This window comes from Chiloscyllium punctatum, chromosome 38 (assembly GCF_047496795.1).
Source record: "Chiloscyllium punctatum isolate Juve2018m chromosome 38, sChiPun1.3, whole genome shotgun sequence".
In the NCBI taxonomy this organism is placed as follows: domain Eukaryota; kingdom Metazoa; phylum Chordata; class Chondrichthyes; order Orectolobiformes; family Hemiscylliidae; genus Chiloscyllium; species Chiloscyllium punctatum.
In genome coordinates, this window is record NC_092776.1 from 10,735,648 (window position 1) to 10,759,676 (window position 24,029).

The following is a 24,029-nucleotide window of genomic DNA, read 5'->3' on the forward strand; positions in this document are numbered from 1 at the left end:
TGTTTGTGAGTGTATTTGTGAGTGTGTTGTGAATGTTTGTGAGTGTTTTAGTGTGTTGTTTGTGAGTGCATGTGAGTGTGCACACGTGTGTATACGTGTGTTTGAGTGTATGTATGTGTGTGTTAGTGTGTATGTGTTTGTGAATGTGCTTGTTTGTGTGTATATCTGTATGTTTGAGTGCCTGTGTGTATGTATGAGTGTGTCCTTGTGTTTGTGTGTGTGTGTGTGTGTGTGTGTGTGTGTGTGTGTGTGTGTGTGTGTGTGAAACTGACACAACAGCAAACGAACTGAAGACTGTATGTGCAGGTTATAGACACAGAGTAGACTGATGGTCAGGCAGAGCCACAATATTATATACACACAGTGAAGGGAACCCTTCAAGGTGAACTTACTTAAAGGCAAATGACATATCTAACAACCTAGCACCCTCCTCTCATCCCTAGATGCATTATTTGGGCTGGCCAGTAGGAAGGATTTTAAATCTTTGGTGTCAGGGACATTCGATCTAATTGTAGAGCGGTCCTACACTCACTCCCATCCACCCTAAGCCAGCCTTTGCTGGCTGGGTATGGATGAGATGGGACTTGACAGGCGTGGATCTGGTCAGCTTTGAACTGGACACTGAGTCCGTGACACACAAGCATTGCTCACCTTGATACCTGCTGGAGTTTTACCTCACTACTGTTGGTGGGAGCTGGCTCTGCAAGGGTTAATCAGAATAACCCAATCATAACCCCGAAAAAGGAGGGCAAGGTTGCTCATTGCTGAAGACAGACTGTTACCATTCACCTCATGCTGTCCCTCTCCAAGTGATACCTCCCGTCTCCTCTTCCCCCCCCCCACCCCGCTCCACAACTCCTTTGTAAATATGTTTGTGTCTCTTATCCCACAGAGAAACTCCCCAGCGGCACAGGATCATCCCATGAAAACCTTCTCACCCACAGCTAATTGCATTAAAAAGCAGCTGCAGCCAATGAAACGTGTCTAATGTCAGACATCCATGAATAGTAATCGAGATTCACTGTGCTGCTGAAGATTTACACACATGCACTGGAGAGTTTAATCAAAGCTTCCTGATTTATGGAAAGCCATTATAGTCAGGCGGGTGCACCAGAATGTAAACCCAATGTCAGAATTCCTCATCCGTTAGCTGATTTTTTTTCTCTCTCCCCCCTCTTCAAAGTCAAAAATGAAAGGAAGCAAGGACAGAGATGCCATAGTTCTGGCTCTGCCTCATTAGATGGCCACAAGAGTCAATGACTCAGGAAATCTCTGCCATGCTCCTCTGGCCTGGTTTCAGAGCTTTGGATTGGAAAACTTCTTCATCGCGACCTTGCTACAGTGGGATGGGCTGAGGTGGTAGATTTCCTCCAGCGGAATTTCCAAACGTGAGCTGGAGAATAGGATCTAAATCTGCCCCAATCTCCCCGACACCGTGAGAAAAGGAGGAGGGCATGTAGAACATCTAAACTTTGGGTGGCATGGTGGCACAGTGGTTAGCACTGCTGCCTCACAGCGCCGGAGACCCGGGTTCAATTCCCGCCTCAGGCGACTGACTGTGTGGAGTTTGCACGTTCTCCCCGTGTCTGTGTGGGTTTCCTCCGGGTGCTCCGGTTTCCTCCCACAGTCCAAAGATGTGCAGGTCAGGTAATTGGCCATGCTAAATTGCCCGTAGTGTTAGGTAAGGGGTAGATGTCGATGTAGGGGTATGGGTGGGTTACGCTTTGGCGGGGCGGTGTGGACTTGTTGGGCCGAAGGGCCTGTTTCCACACTGTAAGTAATCTAATCTAATTAGATCCAATCCAGACTGCCCAGCTTCAACATCTTTATTCGTCTTCCCTTTCTCCCCCAATCAACCTGTGGGTGGCACGGTGGCTCAGCCGTTAGCTTGGCTGCTTCATAGCACCAGGGACTTGGGATCAATTTCACCCTGGGTGACCGTGCGGAGTTTGCGCATTCTCCCTGTGTCTGCGTGGGTTTCCTCTGGGTACCCCCACAGTCCAAAGATCAGAGTAGGACTTACACGCTTAATGGTGTGGTGCTGGAGGTTCATAGTTCACTTGAAAGTGGACTCACAGGTAGATGGGATAGTGAAGAAGGCATTTGGTTTGCTTTCCTTTATTGGTTTGAGTTTAGGAGTTTGGAAGTTATGTTGCAGCTGTACAGGACATTGGTTCGGCTACTTTTGGAATATTGCATGCAATTCTGGTCTCCCTGCTATTGGAAGGATGTTGTGAAACTTGAAAGGGTTCAGAAAAGATTTACAAGGATATTGCTGGGTTTGGAGGATTTGAGCTACAGGGAGAGATTGAACAGGCTGGGGCTGTTTTCCCTGGAGTGTCGGAGGCTGAGGGGTGACCTTATAGAGGTTTATGAAATCATGAGGGGCATGGATAGGGTAAATAGATAAGGTCTTTTCCCTGAGGTGAGGGAGTCCAGAACTAGAGGGCATAGGTTTAGGGTGAGAGGGGAAAGATTTAAAAGGGACCTGAAAGGCAACATTTTCACACAGAGGGTGGTACGTGTATGGAATGAGCTGCCAGAGGAAGTGGTGGAGGCTGGTAAAATTACAGCATTTAAGAGGCACCTGGATTTGTATATGAATAGGAAGGGTTTAGAGGGATATGGGCCAAGTGCTGGCAAATTGAACTAGATTAGGTTAGGATATCTGGTTGGCATGGACCGGTTGGACCAAAGGGTCTGTTTCTGTGCTGTACATCTTTATGACTCCATGACTGGATGTGTAGGTGGATTGGCCATGCTAAATTGCCCATAGTATCCAGGAATGTGTAGGCTGGGTGGGTTAACCATGCGAAATGCCGGGTTACAGAGTTGGGGGTAGGTCTAACTAGAATGCTCTTCTGGGATCAGTGCAGGCTTGATGGGCCAAATGGCCTCTTTATGCTCCATAGTGATTGTGACCTGTTCAGAGAATGTATTACTCACACTCTGAAGTAGGATGGGACTTGAGTCCGGGTCTCCTGATCCAGAGGTAGGGACACTACCTTTGCACCGTAAGTGCCTTTAACTTCTACCATCCTGATTGTCACTTGGTACAGTGACAGTGGTTACCACCATATGCTGTTGATCTCAGTCCAGTGGAATGGACTCTATGACCCCCTTCCCACCAATATATTTGAAGGTTAGGATCTCATAAAGTAACTTGGTGACATTCCTAAACCCTCTGCATAGAAGCCTGGCCTGACCTCCATCTTGTGGGTTTGTGGGGAGAGAGGTAAAGGGGCAGGACATCAGGGAATCTCCAATCATGTCGGGAGCTCCTGAGGGCTCTTTCATTGTGTTTGGCAACAGGGGAAGGAAGTGGCGAGGTTTCTTTGTTGTCAGACAGGACGCTGTGCAGGATGGAGCAGGAACAGTGAAGATGGATGTGACCATAAATTGAAGAGGGAGCCTGGTAGATATTTGGCAGAGAAATGGGAGCGAGAACATTGTGCAGGAGTTTCTTTCACACAGTGATGGAATGACCATCATTCATGGTCATCATTGAACTCTTAACGAGGTAAAAACAATAACTGCAGATGCTGGAAACCAAATTCTGGATTAATGGTGCTGGAAGAGCACAGCAGTTCAGGCAACATCCAACGAGCAGCGAAATCGACGTTTCAGGCAAGAGCCCTTCATCAGGAATAAAGGCAGTGAGCCTCACTGCCTTTATTCCTGATGAAGGGCTCTTGCCCGAAACATCGATTTCGCTGCTCGTTGGATGTTGCCTGAACTGCTGTGCTCTTCCAGCACCACTAATCCAGAATTGAACTCTTAGCGCCTGGTCTTTCTGCCATCTGGTCATATTGGGATTCCAACCTGGGTTTACTGGATTCTCAGTCAAGTGACAGTACCACTAGGTCATTATCTGGAAGTTAAATTACATTAGGAGAGGGAAAGAGCAGTGAAGTTGGATTAATTGGATAGTTTTTTTTTCACAAAGATCTGCCTTGGGCACAATGGACCATAAGGGCAGCTGGTCTCACCACTCGGAATACAAAAAACAATTGTGTGTGGCTGGACACAAACTGGGAAATGTTTTGAACTCTTCCTTTGATAAACCCCACGTGGTTCATTTGATGCTGATACTCATTCTGAAGCCTCGTAAATTGTCCTGAGGACAATAGCAGCAATTCTTGTTTCACTGTTCCCCAAAAACAAAAGTTAATCCCTTCAGCTACAAAGACAAGGAAAGGGAAAGGGAATGAAAAGAGAAAGATGTACAATTCCAATTCTCCCAGAGATTGATTGAAACCTTTGCTCCATTATCATTGAATGATTGCTTCCTAAAATTGGTCTGAAAGATCAATTATCTGATATTAAATGCTATTTATACTACTCTACACAAATTACACTTGTTTTAAATTTTATATTTGGCTGATTTAATGCAATAAAAATGCAAAACTAATTGAACATACTAATGAAAACTGAGCAGACAATTCACAGATTTGGAACAAGGCTCCAGTTAAAAAATGTCTTTGAATGTTGTGTTGCCAGTGGATTGGCAGCCAGGGACTGTGTCACATCCTTCTATAATGCAATGGTTTTTCTTGCTTTAGAGATTAATGTCTCATCTGAAGTTTTGGATTACTTGGTGCTAATTACCATCAATATAATGATCGAGCCTCCTTGTTCACTCCACACTATGTGGGTTCTCTGTGACAAGGCAAAGAGAGAACTTTACTGATATTTCACTCAGTGGTTTTCATGGTAATATCCCATCCCTGTCAGTATCTTATGTACAAGAAGTGCATGCAATTCGTGCCTCAGTATTTGGTCTCCTGCTCACCAAGCAAGAAGCACCAGCTCCTCAGACCAGCTTACCCATTACTGACTGGACTCCAGTGCAGGATTAAATAACTCTTGCTTTGTTGAATGGGGAATTAAACCAAGGGAATCTGCCCTTCCAGAGGGATGCAAAATGTCCCATGGGCACTATTCCCAAGAAGACCGGGATGGAGGGGTGTTCTCCTGATCTTCTGACCACTATCCATCCCTCGACCCTTGTTTGAAGCAGATGAACTGGTCACTGATCGCATTCCTGTGTGCAGATTGGCCACCAACCTTCCAACAATACAGCAGTGATGATGCTTTCAAAATAAATGTATTAGCTGGTTAGCACATCCTTTAGTGCAATCTATAAATGTAGGGCTCCCAGTCTATCAAAGCCTCAATTACCCGCCAAACCAGGTCAAAGCCAACAATTTCCAGTCAGCGCACACTGGCTGATGCTCTGCTGGTAATCCTGGTGGCCAGTTTTCACAGGGAGACAGACAGGAGGCTGGAAGAACACAGCAGGCCAGGGAGCATCGGGAGGCGGAGAAGTTGACGTTTTGGATGTAACCCTTCTTCAGGACTAGGGGTGGGTGTAAGGGCAGCTGCAGATAAAGTGTGTGGGGATACTGGGTGGTGAGGTGGGGATAGGCGAAGACAGATACAACATGGGAGGAATGAAAGTTGGTAGTTGGAAGGAAAGGTCAGTCAGAGGAATGGAAGGGAGGAGGAAGGGGCTGGGGAGGGAGTCAGGTGATGGAAAGGGAGGTTATTTGAAATTGGAGAACTCTGTGTTGGGTCCTTCGGGCTGTAGGCTGCCCACGGGCTGTAGGCTGCCCAGGAGGAAGATGAAGTGTTGTTCCTCCAAATTGTGGTCTAATTCGCTGTAGCAATGGAGGAGGTCAAGGATGGACATGTTGGAAAGGGAGTGGGAAGGGGAATTGAAATGGGTGGTGACTGGGAGTTTTCACAGAGCAAAGACCCCAGAAAATGAAATAAGTGACTGACTGGTCAATCCCTGTTCATTCCTACAGAGGCAAAAATGGATACGATTGTAGGACATTTCCTTGTGAATAGTGCTACGGGGACCTGGAGAATTCAGTCAGGAGTGTGGTGCTGGAAAAGCACAGCAGGTCAGGCAGCATCCGAGGAGCAGGAAAATCGCCTGGAGAACTCCACCTGAGCAATCTAAACCTTATTTCGATATTGTTTCTGAAAGACAGCATGTGCAACAGTGGATCTCTGCCTCAGAAATTGGATCAGTTTTAGCAATGCGCCCAAATTTTGAATTGAACCTCAAATCAATAATCTATTGACTCAAGGGCAAAAGTGTCTCGAACATTGTTGTAATAAATAGGAGTGCATGTTGACCTCAATTAAGATGAATTGGGCATAGAACTGGCGATTGTCACAACTTGGAGATAGTGAGGACCACAGATGCTGGAAAGCCAGTGTCAATACAGTGTGGTGCTGGAAAAAGCACAGCAGGCCGGACAGCATCATCAGAGGAGCAAGTGAGTCAATGTTTCAGGCAGGCCCCTTCATGAGTCTGGGGAGGGAGAAGGGGGCTGAGAAACAAATAGGGAGGGTGGGGCTGGGGGGAAGGTCGTTGGGATAGCGTTAGGTAGGTGCCGGTTGGAGTTGATTGTGATTGGTCAGTGGGAAGGGTGGAGCGGGTAGGTGGGAAGGAAGATGGACAGGTCAAAGGGGATAGTGTGGAGAGGGAGGGCTGGATATGGGATGAGGTGGGGGTTGGGGGCAGTGGAGATATTTGGAAGCTGGTGAATTCTGTGGTAAGGCCAAATGGTTGTAAGCTCCTGAGGTGGAAGATGAGGTGTCAGTCCTCCAGTTTGGATATGGCCTTATTTTGACGGAGGAGGAGGCCCAGAATGGGCCTGTCATCGTGGGGGTGAGAGGGGAAGTTGAAATGGCTGGCATCCAGGAGATGGGGTTGATTGGAGCATACAGACCATGGACGTGCCCTGAACCGGTTCCTGAGTTTGTACTTGGTCTCTCCGATGGAAATGTAGATGTGTCAGTGTTGGACTGCAGTGGACAAAGTTAAAAATCACACAGCACTAGGCTATAGTCCAACAGGTTTATTTGGAAGCACTTCCCAATAGACTGTTTGGACTACAGCCTGGTGTTGTGTGATTTTTAACTTTCTCTGACGTAGAGGGTTAGCTTCTGATTAGCTTCTCCCAGGTACAGTTTTTCTCACAATGGGTGGAGTTATCTCACAATGCCTGTTAATACCGCCAGGTGCTGACTGCCTTATCCAACAAGGTTAATGCACTGAGGATGCAGGTTCTAATCTCTCCCTCACTAGTGAAATTCAATTAACTAAACCTGGAATTGAAAACTAGGCTTAGTGATTGAGTCATAGAGTCATAGAGATGTACAGCATGGAAACCGACCCTTCGGTCCAACCCGATCATTCCGACCAGATATCCCAACCCAATCTAGTCCCACCTGCCAGCACCTGGCCCATATCCCTCCAAACCCTTCCTATTTATATACCCATCCAAATGCCTTTTAAATGTTGCAATTGTACCAGCCTCCGCCACTTACTCTGGCAGCTCATTCCATACACGTACCACCCTCTGCGTGAAAAGGTTGCTCCTTAGGTTTCTTTTATATCTTTCCTCTTTCACCCTTAACCTATGCCCTCTAGTTCTTGACTGTCCGGCCCCAGGGAAGAGACTTTGCCTATTTACCCTATCCATGCCCTCATAATTTTGTTAACCTCTATAATGTCACCCCTCAGCCTCCGATGCTCCAGAGAAAACAGCCCCCGCCTGTTCAGCATCTCCCTATAGCTCAAATCCTCCAACCCTGGCAACATCCTTGTAAATCTTTTCTGAACCCTTTCAAGTTTCACAACATCTTTCCAATAGGAAGGAGACCAGAATTGCACGTAATATTCCAACAGTGGCCTAACCAATGTCCTGTACAGCCACAACATGACCTCCCAACTCCTATTGACTATCCTATCACTATCCTATTGACCTGCATTTCCACTGATAATGACAGTGGGGCTACCATCGATTGTTGGCAAATCATGTCTGCTTCTGGAGAAGTCACATCAGACCCTGTTTCTCCCTCCACAGATGATGAGTTTCTCCAGCAATGTCTATGTTTGTTTTTGGATCAGCAATGTCTATTCATGGATTGAGCTACATGTGACTCTCGGCCTGCAGTGTGTTGCCTAGCAAGCCCCTCAGCCCAAGTGATGGGCAACAAATGTTAGTCCTGACAGCAAGACCTATAGAACATGAAGGAATCTTTTTTTCAGAAAATGCCAACTTATTGTCTGTTCAAAGCTGAAAACTGTTCCATGTATTTGACCATTAAGCTCCAGCATTCCCTTCCTTAATGCCTCTATCTTTCTATTTTCCCTAAGCTGTTCCTCAAAATAGATCAGTGGTCACCAGTCCTGATATCTCCCGACTTGGCATTGAGTTACACTGCTGTGAAGAGTCATAGGAAATTTTACCAGATTAAGGGTGCTATACAAATATAAGATGTTGCTATTAACGGAGTGTCCAAATTCGGGTTGATTTTGTAGCCTAGGTCTTGTGATCTGTTATCAGCAAGAACTCAAATACTCAAACGCTCGTGACAGATTGTCTCAAGGTCGATAAGATGTTGATTGGCTGACAGGATGTGAGCGATGTTTTCCTTATCAACAATTCAGAATTGTCACGACACATCTCTAGAGTTGGTGGGACCTCCCCCTGGGTCACCCAGCTCAGAGATAGGGACACTGCCACAAGAGTCTGCAAGATGTGATCTATTGAAGGGATTTCTATTTTACAAAAGGTAAACTAGAATTAGAATGAGAAAGACAATGGATGGTGGTTTAACCTGAGGGGCACCTCAGGCAAGGAGAAAAAGAGATTGTTGCGACATTGTCACCTTGACAAAATCACTGGGCAACAAGCATGTGTTTTCCATTACACTTCACTGACTCCTGGTCCTGAGGGTGGTGCTGGTGTGGAGTGAGATAGAGAGTGCAAGAAAGCTAGGAAGGACAGGGACAAAGGTCATGGTGACCATTGGAACACAGCAGGCACGTTGTACAAATTCACAAGTGTTGAATTGTCTGTGATACAGACCAGCACTGGGAGCACTGTGATGTTTGATGTGGGAATGCTGAGGCAGGTCCCTAGGACTAGCTCAGAATCTACAGGAGATTCAGGAGAGTATGTCAGTATTTACAGGCTTCAACCCTTCTCCCACTACCACCCAACCCAATGCGGACTCCCAGTCTTGAGGTTAAGCCGAGCATGGACTCCCTGCTTTAGTATGATTGAAATGTTAAACTTTTACCTTTATTTCTATATTTGTACGCATTTCACAATATTGCTGTATCCCTGTACTTGAGTTTGTGTGACAATAAACCTAATTCTAATTCCCAGTATCTATCAATGCTCACAGTGATCTGTGGGGGGGGTGTCAGTACTTACAGAGCTCCCCCTCCCAGACTGTATCAGTATTAACAGAGCGCCCCCCCCTCCCAGACTGTGTCTGTATTTACAGAGGTAAAAACACCCCCACCCCCCTCTCATTTATCTCTCCACTCTGCGGCACCCTGCCTCTATTCCTGATGAAGGGCTTTTGCCCGAAATGTCGATTTTCCTGCTCCCCGAATGCTGCCTGACCTGCTGTGCTTTTCCAGCACCACTCTAATCTAGACTCTGTATTTACAGAGCTTCCCCACTCCCAGTATTTACAGAGCTCCCCCCTCCCAGTCTGTGTCAGTATTTACAGAGCTCCCCCACCTCCAGACTGTGTCAGTATTTACAGAGCTCCCCCCTCCCAGTCTGTGTCAGGATTTACAGAGCTCCCCCACCTCCAGACTGTGTCAGTATTTAGTGTACGCCCCCTGGACTGTGTCAGTATTTACAGAGCTCCCCCTCCCAGACTGTGTCAGTATTTACAGAGCTCCCCCACCCAGACTGTGTCAGTATTTACAGAGCTCCCCCACCCCCAGGCTGTGTCAGTATTTAGTGTACGCCCCCTGGACTGTGTCAGTATTTACAGAGCTCCCCCACACCCAAACTGTCAGTATTTACAGAGCTCCCCCCTCCTAGACTGTGTCAGTATTTACAGAGCTCCCCCTCCCAGTCTGTGTCAGTATTTACAGAACTCCCCCACCCCCAGACTGTGTCAGTATTTACAGAGCTCCCCCTCCCAGTCTGTGTCAGTATTTACCGAGCTCCCCCACCCCCAGTTTGTGTCAGTATTTACAGAGCTCCCCCTCCCAGTCTGTGTCAGTATTTACAGAGCTCCCCCACCCCCAGTCTGTGTCAGTATTTACAGAGTGCCCCCACCCCCAGACTGTGTCAGTATTTACAGAGCTCCCCCTCCCAGTCTGTGTCAGTATTTACCGAGCTCCCCCACCCCCAGTTTGTGTCAGTATTTACAGAGTTCCTGGCTCCCAGACTGTGCCAGTATTTACAGAGCTCCCCCACCCCCAGTCTGTGTCAGTATTTACAGAGCTCCCCCACCCCCAGTCTGTGTCAGTATTTACAGAGCTCCCCCACCCCCAGTCTGTGTCAGTATTTACCGAGCTCCCCCACCCCCAGTCTGTGTCAGTATTTACAGAGCTCCCCCACCCCCAGTCTGTGTCAGTATTTACAGAGCTCCCCCACCCCCAGTCTGTGTCAGTATTTACCAAGCTCCCCCACCCCCAGTCTGTGTCAGTATTTACCAAGCTCCCCCACCCCCAGTCTGTGTCAGTATTTACAGAGCTCCCCCTCCGAGACTGTGTCAGTATTTACAGAGCTCCCGGCTCCCAGACTGTGTCAGTATTTACAGAGCTCCCCCACCCCCAGGCTGTGTCAGTATTTGCAGAGTGCCCCCTCCCCTGAGTGTGTCAGTATTTACAGAGTGCCCCCTCCCCTGAGTGTGTCAGTATTTACGCAGCTCCCAGGAATAAGTAGGATGAGGCTTAAGAAAAATACGGTGGGACAGAAATGTCTAATAAAGGGTAAGTTACAGGTAGGATACTTTTCAGCTGGTTAGGGTTCAGAAGAGATTTACCCGGAAAGGAGGTTTTGAGTTACCAAGACAGGCTGGGTAGGCTGAGACTTTTTCACTGGAGTTTAGGTGGTTGAGAGGTTCACCTTATAGAGGGGTTCGTAAAATTATGAGGGACACACCTAAGGAGAATGCCTCATGTCTTTCCCCTAAGGTGGGGCGTTTCACGGTAAGAGTGCCTGCTTTCAAACTGAGAGGAAAAAGAATTATTTTTAAAATGAGGGGCAATCTTATCACACAGAAAGTGGTTGTATGTGGTGAACTGCCAGAGGAATTGGTGGAGGTGGGTACAGTTGCAACATTTAAAAAACATTTGAATAAGTTCATGAATAAAAATTGTTTGGAGGGATATACGAAAACTGCAGGAAGTGGGATTAGTTTAGTTTGGGATTCTGGTCAGCATGGACTGGTTGGGCCGAAGGGTCTGTTTCCATGCTGTCTGACTCTATGTCTCTAAGTGAGAAACAGAGGGAGATGACAGGGAGAATGTAGAGAGAGGTGGAAAGACTGGACGGAAGAAGAGAAGGTGGTTGCCGAGATGAAGAAAGAGTGGAAAAGGAGAGGAAAGAGAATGGAGAGATCGCAAAACAGAGAGAGAGAGAGAGGAGGAGGAGAGAGGTTTGCAAGAAGCTGTGAAAGCAAGCTTTAACCACTTCAATCTAATAGAATACGTGCCTGAAGGTTCTCTGGGTGTGGTCTGATGATGCAGCTCTGTGTAAAGTCAGGCAGGGCGTGGGGGAGGTGTAAATGATATTCTGGGTAGCTGCTTCTGATCTGAAAGTCTCTGGTCTTGTCTCCTGGAGTAAGTGCTGAATGTCTCTTTTCATCCAACCTTGCACAATTTGCATCGATTTCAATCATTGATTTTTTTTTTCCCTTTTGTATTTTACAAACTGGCCTCCTAATAAAAACTAAATGGAATATTTGATTCGAAGAAAAATTTCAGCAGGCCAATTTGTCATTTAATGGCACTTGTTCCAACAGCTGCTGTTAATTCATTTTCATTTCTCTCTCTCTGTCTCTTTTCAGTAGAGAGCTGTGTAGTAGTGACAATCAGTGGCTCAGAGTTAGCACAGGGTTTTGTATCAATTCCATAAACTGTATACTGCTGTGACATGTAAAGGTACAGTTTCCTCGAGGATATGTTGTACACATTTTCAGGTTATACAGTTGACTAAAGTCCCAAAGAGATGTGCAAGACTTATGAACACATCTTCCTCGAATGTGGTGACCAACAATTGTGTTAGGACAAGCAAGAAGCATTGTGAGGTGGGGAGGGGGTTGGGGAGGAGTGAGATTCACCAGGATACGATCTCAGCTATGGAGAGAGGCCAGATAAACTCAGATTGTTTTCTTTGGAGCAGAGAAGGTTGAGGATGGAGCCTGGAAGAAGTTATGAGGGGCATGGATAGGATGGATAGAAAGCAGCTGTTTTCCTTAGCTGAAGGGTCAATGACAAGGGGGTATCATTTTAAGGTAAAAGGCAGAAGGTTTTGAGGGGATTTGAGAAAACATTTTCACCGAGAAGATAGAGTGAGTCTGGAATGCACTGCTTGGGAGAATTGCTGAGGTGAGGAGTGTGGGAAATCTCACAACCTTTGAAAGAATACTCAGATGAGCAACTGAAGTATTATAAAATTCAAGGCCATGGGCAACGTAGCTGAGAGTCTTCTTTTGTCAGTACAGACTTCATGGGCCAAAGTGCCTCTTCTGTACGGTATGAGTCCATGACTTGGAGAGTTATTCTTTACACATACCGAAGGCATTAACCCACCCAACTGTTTCCCTCAGTCCTTCTGGTCTTGACTGGTTTCCGTACAGGCCGTTGCTCACACACCCTTCTACTCAAATATAGTCCCCCCACCTCCTGGACCCCCTTTCCAGCTTTGGTATGAGTTTGCAGGGTGTTTTTATCCAAAGTGATAATACTTAAGTTATCCCTCCTTACATTTGAAACTGCGCATTGATCCTGTGGTACTGAAGAATCTAACAGACAATTATTACAACTAGCTATTACATACAAACATTGTATTCCTCAGACATGTTAGTGTTTGGGCTAGCATTAAGCTTTTAATTTAGATCAGAGCAACTTGCTTTTAATTGAGGGTCATGCTTCAAGTGGCTCCAGTTCAGATGGAATCTGAGACCTCGGTTTACATGATGATGCACCGATGATACCAAGACCATGTCTCTTAAAGATATACTGACATACTAACCATGGAACATTATTCAGCAACCCTCCCCTCAGACCCTCTAAGATCTCCTGACCAAATCGCAAACTACAAATCCATATTCTTTCATCACTGTTACATCCTCTGACCCAAGCAACTGCATCTACTGTTGCTATGTATCTCTGTTGGCAGAGACCTCATTTTCCCTCTGCCCACCTCAGCATTGATGGAAGTCTAACAATGGGACCTTGACCAGATGGCCAATGGGCTGAGGAGTGGCAGATGGCATTTAGTTGAGATAAATATGAGGAGTTGCATTTTGGTAACACAAACCAAGGCCAGGCTTATCCAGTTGGGAGGACCCTGGGGAGTGTTGCTGAACAAAGACACCTAGGGGTTCAGGTGCAAAGTTCCTTGAAAGTGGCATCGCAGGTAGACAGGGTGCTAAAAAAGGCATTTGGCATGCTTGCTTTCATTGGTCAGCACTTTGAGTATCGGAATTGGGATGTCATGTTGCAGCTGTGCAAGACATTGGTGAAGCCACTTTTAGATTACTGTGTACAATGCTGGTTACCCTTCTATAGGAAGATGGTTCAGAAAAGATTTACAAGGATGTTGCCAGGGTTGGAGGATTTGAGCTACAGGGAGAGGCTGAATACGCTGGCGCTGATTTCCCTGAAGAGTCGGAGGCTGAGGGGTGACCTTACAGAGGTTTATAAATCATGAGGGGCATGGTTAGGATAGATAGACAAAGTCTTTTCCCAGGGCTGGGGGAGTCCAGAACTGGAGGGCATAGATTTAGGGTGAGAGGGGAAAGGTATAAAAGAGACCTAAGGGGCAACTTTTTCACACAGAGGGTGGAGTGTGTATGGAATGAGCTGCCAGAGGAAGTGGCGGAGGCTGGTACAATTGCAACATTTAAAAGGCATCTGGATGGGTATTTGAGCAGGAAGGTTTAGAGGGATGTGGACCAAGTGGTGGCAAATGGGACTAGATTAGGTTGGGATATCTGGTCGGCATGGACGAGTTGGATGGAAGGGTCTGTTTCTGTGCTGTACATCTCTATGACTCTATGATTCTAAAAGATTTACAAGGATGTTGCTGTGATTGGAGGGCTTGAGTTATTGAGACTGAACAGGCTGAGGCTTTTTTTCCCTGGAGCATTGGAAGCTGAGGGGTGACCTTATGGAGAATTGTAAAATCATAAGGGACACAAATAGGGTAAATAGACAAGGTTTTTTCCTAGGGTGGAGGAATCCAAAACTAGCGGCATAGGTTTAGGTTAAGAGGGGAAATTATTAAAAGGGACCTAAAGGGCAACCTTTTCACACAGAGGGTGGTGCGTGTGTGGAATGAGCTGCCAAGGAATTGGTGGAGACTGGTACATTTAAAAGGCAACTGGATGGGTACGTGAACAGGAAAAGTTTGGAGGGATATGGGCCAAATGCTGGCAAATCAGACTAGTTCTGATTAGGATATCTGGTCAGCATGGATGAGTTGGACTGAAGGGTCTGTTTCCATGCTCAGAAATCTTGGCCAAGGAATGGTACATAGAAAAGAGAATCTCTTTCACTGTTTGTCTTATGACACCCTCAATATCTGATGTTAGTGAAATGTCCTTACTGTGCCTGGCCCATACGTGACTCCATATGTGACACTCAATCCCTTGATGCTGGCATCCTAGTTGTATGAGGTTAGCGAATAGTGCTGCCCTAGTAAAAGTACTAGACAAGAAATCCATGTCACCGAAGCAGCTGTGGGAAAATTCAATTCAATTCATCCAGTAGATGTGAGATAAAGGGTTATCATCAGTAATGGTGATCATGAAACGATGGGATTGTACTAAAAAGCCATCTGTTTCGCTCAGCTCCCTCAGGGAAAGGAATATGCCATCCTTACCTGGTGCGGCCTACACGTGACTTCAGACCCACACCAATTGCGGTGGATTCTGAACTAATCTCCGAAAAGGCTGAACAAACCACTGAGTTACATTTGGCACCATCTTCTAAGAGGCAGTCAGGTTCGGAAAACAAATGTTGGCCTTGTCTGTACCATCTGACAAACGAATGAGACAAAATGCTCCTGATCTAAGGCCAATTCCTCAATGGATCAGTCAGCCCAACTGTTCAGAGACAGGGGCAGATATGACAGAGGATAGAGTGAACACTAGTTATATTGTCTCTGTACCTACAGAGCGTACATTCAAGCTAATCCACCGGGTAATTCCGACCCAAAAAAACTCAAGCATACACCTCGAAAATAAAATGGAGGTGGAAAAGAAAATTAGAGTTGAAGACTCCTTGTTTTCGATTATTAATGTTTCTGTTCCCCTAAAGTCTGCTTCTTCAGAACCTTTGAATAAGTAATTTGGCACATGTATCCCCTCACATCTGTCAGCGCAGGAGAGACGCATTAGTTTGTGTGGAGCTGAGTTCACAACATTTAACTCCTCAGAAAGATCAGAGAGAAAGGTCACTGCCCCCTAATTACCACTAATGACTGATGAATTAGTGAATGATAATCATCATTGGTTAATTATGCATTCTGCGGTCCATGCTGGATGTAACTCGATTCTAAATTGCTAACGGGTGTTTATGGCTTCATGTGTTTGTGTGGTCATTGCCAAACAAGAAATTACGCTTCAAGATACTAGCATGCTGGTGGCAAGTGAGAGACTCCTACATTACAAAAGGACACCATTTCGCACATTATGTCTTGCTGGAACTTTGACGTTAAAAACCACACAACACCAGGTTATAGTCCAACAGGTTTAATTGGAAGCACTAGCTTTCAGAGCGACGCTCCTTCATCAGGAGGTTGTATACCCCAGTCCAAATCATGGAACTTTGAAAGAGTTGTTCAATTTTTGATTGGAATCGATTTATTTATTGTAACATTTATTTTGTTACACAATACAGTGAAAAGTGTTGCATAGCATCACCACTGTCCGGCATTATCTTAAAACAAAGAAAAATAAAACAAAACATGGAATTTAAAGGCAGAAAAACAAAGAAATAGTGTCCAATAGTGTCCAACTTTGCAGTCCTTCTTGTTAAGTGCCCCTCCATGGGCTTCAGGCCTGGTGGTCAGGCTTGAGACCCCTTCACTGATTTTAGATGCCATCTCACCTCCACCGATGCCCTTGCCATTGAGTCCTTACCAATGTAGATGTCACTGATGCCCCGGGTACCGCACCAGCCCAACCTCGACTCTACCGCCACCATGAGAACACTTCGGGCACACCTCTCTGACACAGCTGCTGCCAGTGTCACCGGGTCCTGCGCTGGACCCAAACTCAGCTCTGCCATAGCAGCCAGGAATCGGCACTAGGACCGCCTCGTCTATGCAGAAGCCGCCAGGAGACCGTGCTGGGCTCACTCCCCGTAGCTACCGAGGGCGGCACAGGGACCGTGCACTTCAACGAGAGGTGAGTAAAATAGAAGGGACAAAAGGAAATGAGAAAAGAGAGAGGTAAAAGAAGAAAAGAAATGAGAAGAAACGCAGATGGAGCAGGTGCGCCCCAGGCCCAGAAGCCCTACTCCCACCGGCATCTTACCGTCTTACATTTCTCACTCCCCTGCAAATCACCAAATCTCTGCATCACCAAATCTGTCCTGGTCCATCCGACGTCAGTGCTACACTCAAGTAAGCATACCATCACCTCGACTTCCTCAGGAGGCTAAGGAAATTCAGCAGGTCCACAATGACTATTACCGATTATTATGGATGCACCAGAGGAAGCATCCTATCCGGATCCATCACAGCACGGTGCAGCAGCCGCTCTGCCCAAGACAGCAGGAAGTTGCAGAGATTTGTGAACACAGCCTAGTCCATCACGCAAACCAGCCTCCCATCCATCGACTCCGGTTATTCAAACATCAATTATCTGAATTTCGGATTATCCAAACAAGATCTCAAGGTCCCGTAAGTGCTTCCTTTGTTTACAATCAGATCAGTTATCCAAACAACATACTCCATGCCCATCTTGTTTGGATAATTGACGTTGTTCTGTACTTCCCACTGCCTCACGAAAGCAACATAATTAAAAAACCCCTCCCATCCCGAATAGACTCTCCTTCCACCCTCTTCCAATAGGCAGAAGATACAAAAGTTTGAAATCACATACCAACGGATTCAAGAACAGATTCTTCCCCACTGTTATCAGACTTCTGAACGAACCGCTTATATATTAGAGTTGATCTTTCTCTGCACCTTCTCTGTTGGTGTAACACTATATTCTGCATTCTGTTCTATAATGCTTATATAAGGTACAACTGCCTGTATAGCACACAGACAATACATTTCACTGTATCTGGGTCTGTGACAATAATAAATCAAATACCGATGCAAATCCTTTTGAAAATCTCTACTGAAACTGCCCCCTTTTCAAGCAATGTGTTCCCCCAGATACTTGCTGAAAAGATTCTTACCTCTCCTTTAGAACTGTGCCTTCTTGTTACTAACTCCTCCTTATCGAATTCTTAATCATGTTAGACAATCCTCCCCTTAACCTGTCGTGATCTAAGGAAAATTATCTCAGATTGTTCAGTGGTTAGCATTGCTGTATCTCAGCACCAGGGACCCGGGTTTGATTCCAGTCTCACGTGACTGTCTGTGTGGAGTTTGCACATTCTCCCTGTCTCTGCATGGGTTTCCCCTGGGTGCTCTGGTTTCCTCCCACAATCCAGAGATGTGCAGGTTAGATGAATTGGCCGTGCTAAATTGCCCATAGTGTTCAGGGATGTGTAGGTTAGGGGCATTAGTCAGAGGTAAATGTAGAGTAATAAAGTAGGGGAATGGGTCTGGGTGGGTTACTCTTCGGAGGATCAGTGTGGACTTGTTGGGCTGAATGGCCTGTTTCCACACTGTAGGGATTCTATGATTCTCCACTGACCTACTATCTCCCTCCAGTAAAGTCATCATGTTCCCAGAGGCTGCTGTATCAGGAGAGAGTGAATTAAAAATCACACAACACCAGGTGATAGTCCAACAGGTTTATTTGGAAGCACTGCCCAATGAAGGAGCAGCTAGGGCTTCCAAATAAACCTGTTGGACTATAACCTGTTGTGTGATTTTTAACTTTGTCCACCCCAGTCCAACACCGGCACCTCCACATCAAGGAGAGAGTGAGATACGCCTGATAATGAGGGCCACCCTGCCTCAGGGGAGGGAAGGTTGAAGAAAGAGAAACCTTCATGGTAACCTCAACCATCGTGGGAGTTGAACCCACGCTTTTGGTAGCTTTCTGCTGTCCAGCTAACTGACCTCCTTTTCATATCACTGTTCCTTTAAATCTCCACTGCATCTACATCAACATCATGACATCCTTTGTAAAGTCATAGAGTCATACAGCACAGAAACAGACCGTTCGGTCCATCCAGCCCACACTAACCACAAACTGTACTAGTCCCAACTGTCAGCACCTGGCCCCTATCCCTCCAAACCTTTCCTATTCATGAACTTATCCAAATGTCTTTTAAGTGTTGTAACTGTACCTGAAATCACCACTTCTTCTGGAAGGTCATTCCACACACGAACCGCTCCCTGTGTGAAAAAGTTGTCTCTCATGTCTTTTTTAAATCTTTCTCCTCTCACCTTAAAGATACGCCCCCTTGTCTTGAAATCCCCCAACCTCGGAAAAAGACACCTGCCATTCAATTTATGCATACCCCTCATGATTTTATAATTCTCTGTAAGGTCACCCCTCAACCTCCTACACTCCAGTGGAAGATGTTCCAGCCTATCCAGCCTCTCCCTGTCACTCAAAAACTCTGTTGCCGAGGATTAGATATTCTTGATGAGGTCAGCCATCACTTTCTTGGGCTATCGCGTGCTTTTGAAATCCAAGCTTTCGTTTCGGGAGCTTTACTCGGCTCCCTCTTGCTGTCTTTGACAATCTTAATGGCTTGCCATCTTCAAAGAATTAATTTGAGATTCTTCCTCAGATTTTCTAAACTCTTTTCTGTACCATAGTTTCAGGCTCTAACTATCTTATCAATGTCTTTTTTCTGTCATAATTTCTCCATAAGTCATTGTTTGTCCTCATTACTGTTAATTCTCATTGCAAATGAAACTCTCTCCTGCCCAAGTTATTCAGGGCACCCTTACAATAAAAAGAACAGAATTGTTAGTTCTGTAAGCACGTGTTGTTCTGCTCACAAGGCATAGACTCAGAGCTGCTCCATTAGCATACAGAGATCAACAGGGATGCTTACGGTGCAGTAGCAGTGTCCCGACCTCTGGACTGGGTGGTGTATCGTCAAGTCCCATCTGCTCTAGAGGTGTGACTAAACGGGTTGATTTGGAATATTCACAGAGACCAACTGTGGGACTGTTGGTTGGTTTGTGAGCCAAAGGGCGTGGGTTCAACTCCCACACCAGCTGAGGTTACCATGAAGGACTCTCCTTCTCTCCTCGCCTGTGGTCTATGAGCTGGTAAGACAGTGGTGACTTTACCTTTACCCAGAGATTTAGATTGGATTCCTTACAGTATGGAAAGTCCACACTGACCCATTCCCACACTCTATATTTACCCCTGGCTAATGCTCCCACCAACACTATGGGCAATTTGGCATTGCCAATTCATTTGACCTGCACGTCTTTGGAGTGTGGGAGGAAACTGGAGCACCCGGAGGAAACCCACGCAGACACGGGGAGAACGTGCAAACTCCACACAGCCAGTCGCCCGAGGCTGGAATCAAACCCGGGTCCCTGGCGCTGTGAGACAGCAGTGCTAACCATTGAGCCACCGTGCTGCCCTTGTTCAAAACATTATCACAAACATTAATATTCTACTGATTGTCTGTTCATGTTGGTGAGGCCTCTTCTGGAACACTGTGTCCAGTTCTGGTTGCCCTGCTATTTGAAGGATATTATGAAGTTGGAGAGGGTTCATAAAAGATTTACCAGGATGTTGCCTGGAATAGAAGATCTGATTTATAAGGAAAGATTGGATAGGTTGGGACTTATGTCACTGGAACGTAGGAGGTTGAAGGGTGACTTTATAGAGATTTATAAAAATCAGGAGGGGTATCGATAAGGTGAAAATGGCAGGTGTCTTTTCCCTAGGATGGGGGATTTCAAGAAAAAAGGGCATATTTTTAAGGTGAGAGGAGAGAGATTTAAAAATGACATGAGAGGCAACCTTTTTACACAGAGAGTGGTTCGTGTGTGGAATGACCTTCCTAAGGATGTGGTGATTTCAGGTTCAGTTACAAGGTTTAAAAGATATTTGGATAGGTACGTGAATAAGAATGCTGTGGAGGGATATGGGCCAGGAGCAGGGAGGTTAAGTTTGGGTTTCTGGTCGGTATGGACTGGTTGGGCTGAAGGGTCTGTTTGCATGCTGTATGACTCTATGTGCACCTCCAGTGAGTAAACTTCTGCAAACAATCCATGTTAATTTGTCATTCTCTGTCAACCCAAATCTTGTGGATTGAAGGCACAGTTTGTTCAGGCCTGATCACCATTCACTTAAACCCAGGATGATTGCTCTCTGAACTTCATCTACCTGCCTTAGCTCGGTATCCCAGGATGACTTCACCAATCTCAGACTTCAACTGATTTCCAGCTTCTGGAACCTTCTGGGAAAAATTCTTCCACTTTTCCAATACTTGCATGAGAAAGTGCTTCCTGTTCTGTAACACGGGGTTTAAAAGGAGCAGGAAAGGTGAAGGGTTTGGGGCATTTAAAAATGAACTTCAGTTTTTTTTAAAACATTCATCAATTGCAAGAACGAGAGAAATTTGATTAAAGCTGCTATTCCACCTTCTCATGGCAGTGTGCTCCATCTTGAGACCACAAGATATCGGAGCAGAATAAGATCATTTGGCTTAGTTAGTCAGCTCTGCTACTTGATCATGACCCCATTCTCCTGCCTTTTCCCCATAAACCACCATGAGCTTTGGCTTTCATCGAGGTTTGGCAATGAAAGGGCATGTTGAGGCCATTCAGTCTATTGTAGCGCTGCAAACCCTCAGCAATTGGAGCAAATTGGAACTCATCCCACTCCCTCCTCATAGCCGTGGAACTCATTCTGCCTCAAATCTTTAGCCAATTTTCCCTCAAGCAAATATAGCAGAAGGCTGCGGAGACCAAAAAGACAGAAATACGTTTGTGATTAGTAAGGGGATCAAAGATTTTGGGAAGAAGGCGGGAGAATGGGATTGAGAAACATTTAAATTATATTGAAAGGTGGAGCAGATGCAATGGGCTGAATGCTGGGACCTTTGGTATTTGTTATTTATACAAATGATCTGGACGGGAATGTATGAGGCATGATTGGTAAGTTTGTGGATGAAGAAGGGCCTATGCCCAAAATGTCGATTCTCCTGCTCCTCGGATGCTGCCTGGCCTGCTGTGTTTTTCCAGCACCACATTTTTCAACTCTGGTCTCCAGCATCTGCAGTCCTCACTTTCTCCAAGTTTGTGGATGATACAAAATTAGGAGGTATCATTGATAACAAGAAAGGATATCAAAAGTTACAGAGGGATCATGATCAGATGGGGAGGTGGGCTGAGGATTGAAGCTGAGGATATGCGTGAGGTGTTGCACTTTGGAAAGTCAAACTAAGGTAGGACTTAATACTGTAAATAGTAAGGTCCTGAGGAATTTTGTGGAACAGAGAGACCTAGGAACACAAGAACATAGTTATTTGAAGCTGGCATCACAGAGCGGTGAAGAAGACATTTAGCATGCTGGCCTTCATTGGTCAAGGCATTAAGTATAGGAGTTGGGACCTTAATTTACTGTTGTATCATTCATTGGTGAGGCTGTAGTTGGAGTATTGTATACAGTTTTGGTCACCCTGCTATAGGAAAGATATAGTTAAACTAGAAAGAATGCAAAGAAGATTTATGAGGATGTTGCCAGGATTAGTAGGCTTGAGTTATAGGGAGAGGTTGGCCAAGATAGGACTGCATTCCTTGGAACGTAGGAGAATGAGGGGTGGCATTATTGAGGTGTATAAAATCATGAGGGAGATAGATAGGATGATTGCATATAGTCTTTTCCCCAGAGATGGGGAATTAAAAACTAGAGGGGATAGGTTTAAGGTGAGAGGGGAAAGATTTAAGAAGAACCTGAGAGGCAAATTCTCCACACAGAGAGTGGCACATATATGGAATGGGCTGCCAGAGGAAGTGGTTAAGGCAGGTACAATAGCAGCATTTAAAAGCATTTGGATCAATACATGGGTGGGGAGGGATATGAACCAAATGCAGGTAATTGGAACTAGCTGAGTGGGCGCCATGGTCAGTGTGGATCAGTTTGGGCCAAAGGGCCTGTTTCCATGCTGTATTACTCAAAACAAAAAAGAATGGCCTAATTCTGTTCCTATATCCTATGGTCTTAAGGTATTGCAATTCGAGCTTGCAATGTGAACTCTGTTTCTCTCTGTACGTGTGCCCCATAGGTTGCTCTGTATTTTCAGCATCACCTGTACTTATTCCAAAATCCAATTCCAGTTCATTTTCCAGGCAGTGATACACTCAATCAAGCATTGTGTACCCAATCGCCCATTTGTAATGTGTCCCAAAATACTATTTTCTGAAAGAAATTTAATGTACATTTGAATGAATTAGCATGATGTGTTTCCACCATCTCCACCTGTTCTATCGAGTGGGCTGTTCTGTGAGGATAGGTTGGACAGACTGGGCGTTGTTTCCATTGAAGTTTCTTAGAGCAAGGGGTTGACTTGATGAAAGTGTTTGTGACTCTCAATGGTCTTGACACAGTTGGCGTGGAATGTTTTCTCTTGTGTGGTACTCCAGGATTAGGGGGCGCTGTTTTAAAGTTAGGAGATGCCCTTTTAGGATGGAGGTGAGGGGAATCTCCAAGAATTGTATGAGTTTAGAACCCTCTGCCTGGCGATGGAGGAGGGGGTCATTGAATATTTTCGAGGTAGTGGTAACTAGATTCTTGCAAGGCAGGGGAGTCAGTGGTTTTTGAGGATAGACGAGGATGTGGAATTTGGAAAATGAATTAATCATTGAATGGTGGAGCAGCCATGAAATGCTGAATGGCCTACATCTACTGTTGATCGGTTGTTTGATCACTCTCTCTCTCTCTCTCGAATTTAGTGCCCTCCAACAGGGGTGGCACAGTGGTTAGCACTGCTGCCTCACAGCACTAGGGATCCAGGTTCAATTCCAGCCTTGGGTGGCTGTCTGTGGGGAGTTTGCACATTCTGCATGGATTTCCTCCGGGGGCTCTGGTCTCCTTCCACAGTCCAAAGATGTGCAGGTCAGATGGATTAGCCATGGGAAATGCAGGGAAAGAGTAGTGGGTGAGTTTAGTTGGAATACTCTTTGAAGGGTTGGTAGGGATTCTATGGACGTGCCCTTGAGCTCTGATCATCTAGTAAACTGTACATGTTGTGATTAGTTTACTGCTACTGCCAGTTATAGCAGTTGCTTTTTTCTGCATATAAGCTCAGCTGATTTTGACATTCTAGTGCAAAAGCAGTTATATGTTCAGCCAGAGACAGACGGAATTAGAACTACAGCAGCTGTTAAACATTGATACTTTATCATCCCATTTTAGCAGACTCCCTCTGCTGGTACATGTGTGTATGGTGGCTCCCAGTGCCCAAAATGCACAACTTAATTTGCAAATCACTCCTGTGGCTGCCTGGGTTTTATCTCTCCCCTCTTTCCTCCATCCTAGGTGGCCGTGGAGTAGCAGTCGGCCCCATCGTCAGCTCCAGTAGCTCCGATATATTCTGCGACAATGAGAATGGACCGAACTTCCTCTTTAAGAACAATGGAGATGGCACCTTCACTGATATAGCGGCCCAGGCTGGTAAGTGAATGGGCAGGTTGAAACAGAAAGACTGAACAAAGAGTTCTTTTGTAAAAAGAGGACAAGCCCCAAATGCGTTCAAGACATGAGGTGATATCAGCACCAAGTTTGACACTCCCAGTGCAGTACTGAGGGAGTGCTGCACTGTCAAAGGTGTTGACCTTTAGAGGAAATGTTAACCAATGGCCCTCTCAAGTGGTCTCATTGAAAGTAAGGAACAATGTTTTCTCTCAACA

The 24,029-nt window shown here is 45.7% G+C and overlaps 1 protein-coding gene across 3 annotated transcripts in view; it reads left to right on the forward strand.

Annotated features, from left to right (window-relative positions):
* crtac1b (cartilage acidic protein 1b) overlaps positions 1 to 24,029 on the forward strand; it is a 349,836-nt gene that overhangs the window by 166,943 nt on the left and 158,864 nt on the right. For all 3 annotated transcript variants that reach the window (XM_072557150.1, XM_072557149.1, XM_072557151.1), the window contains exon 6: positions 23,659 to 23,793. In XM_072557150.1, coding sequence (XP_072413251.1) covers positions 23,659 to 23,793 — 135 coding nt within the window. The remainder of the gene's footprint in view (positions 1 to 23,658; positions 23,794 to 24,029) is intronic.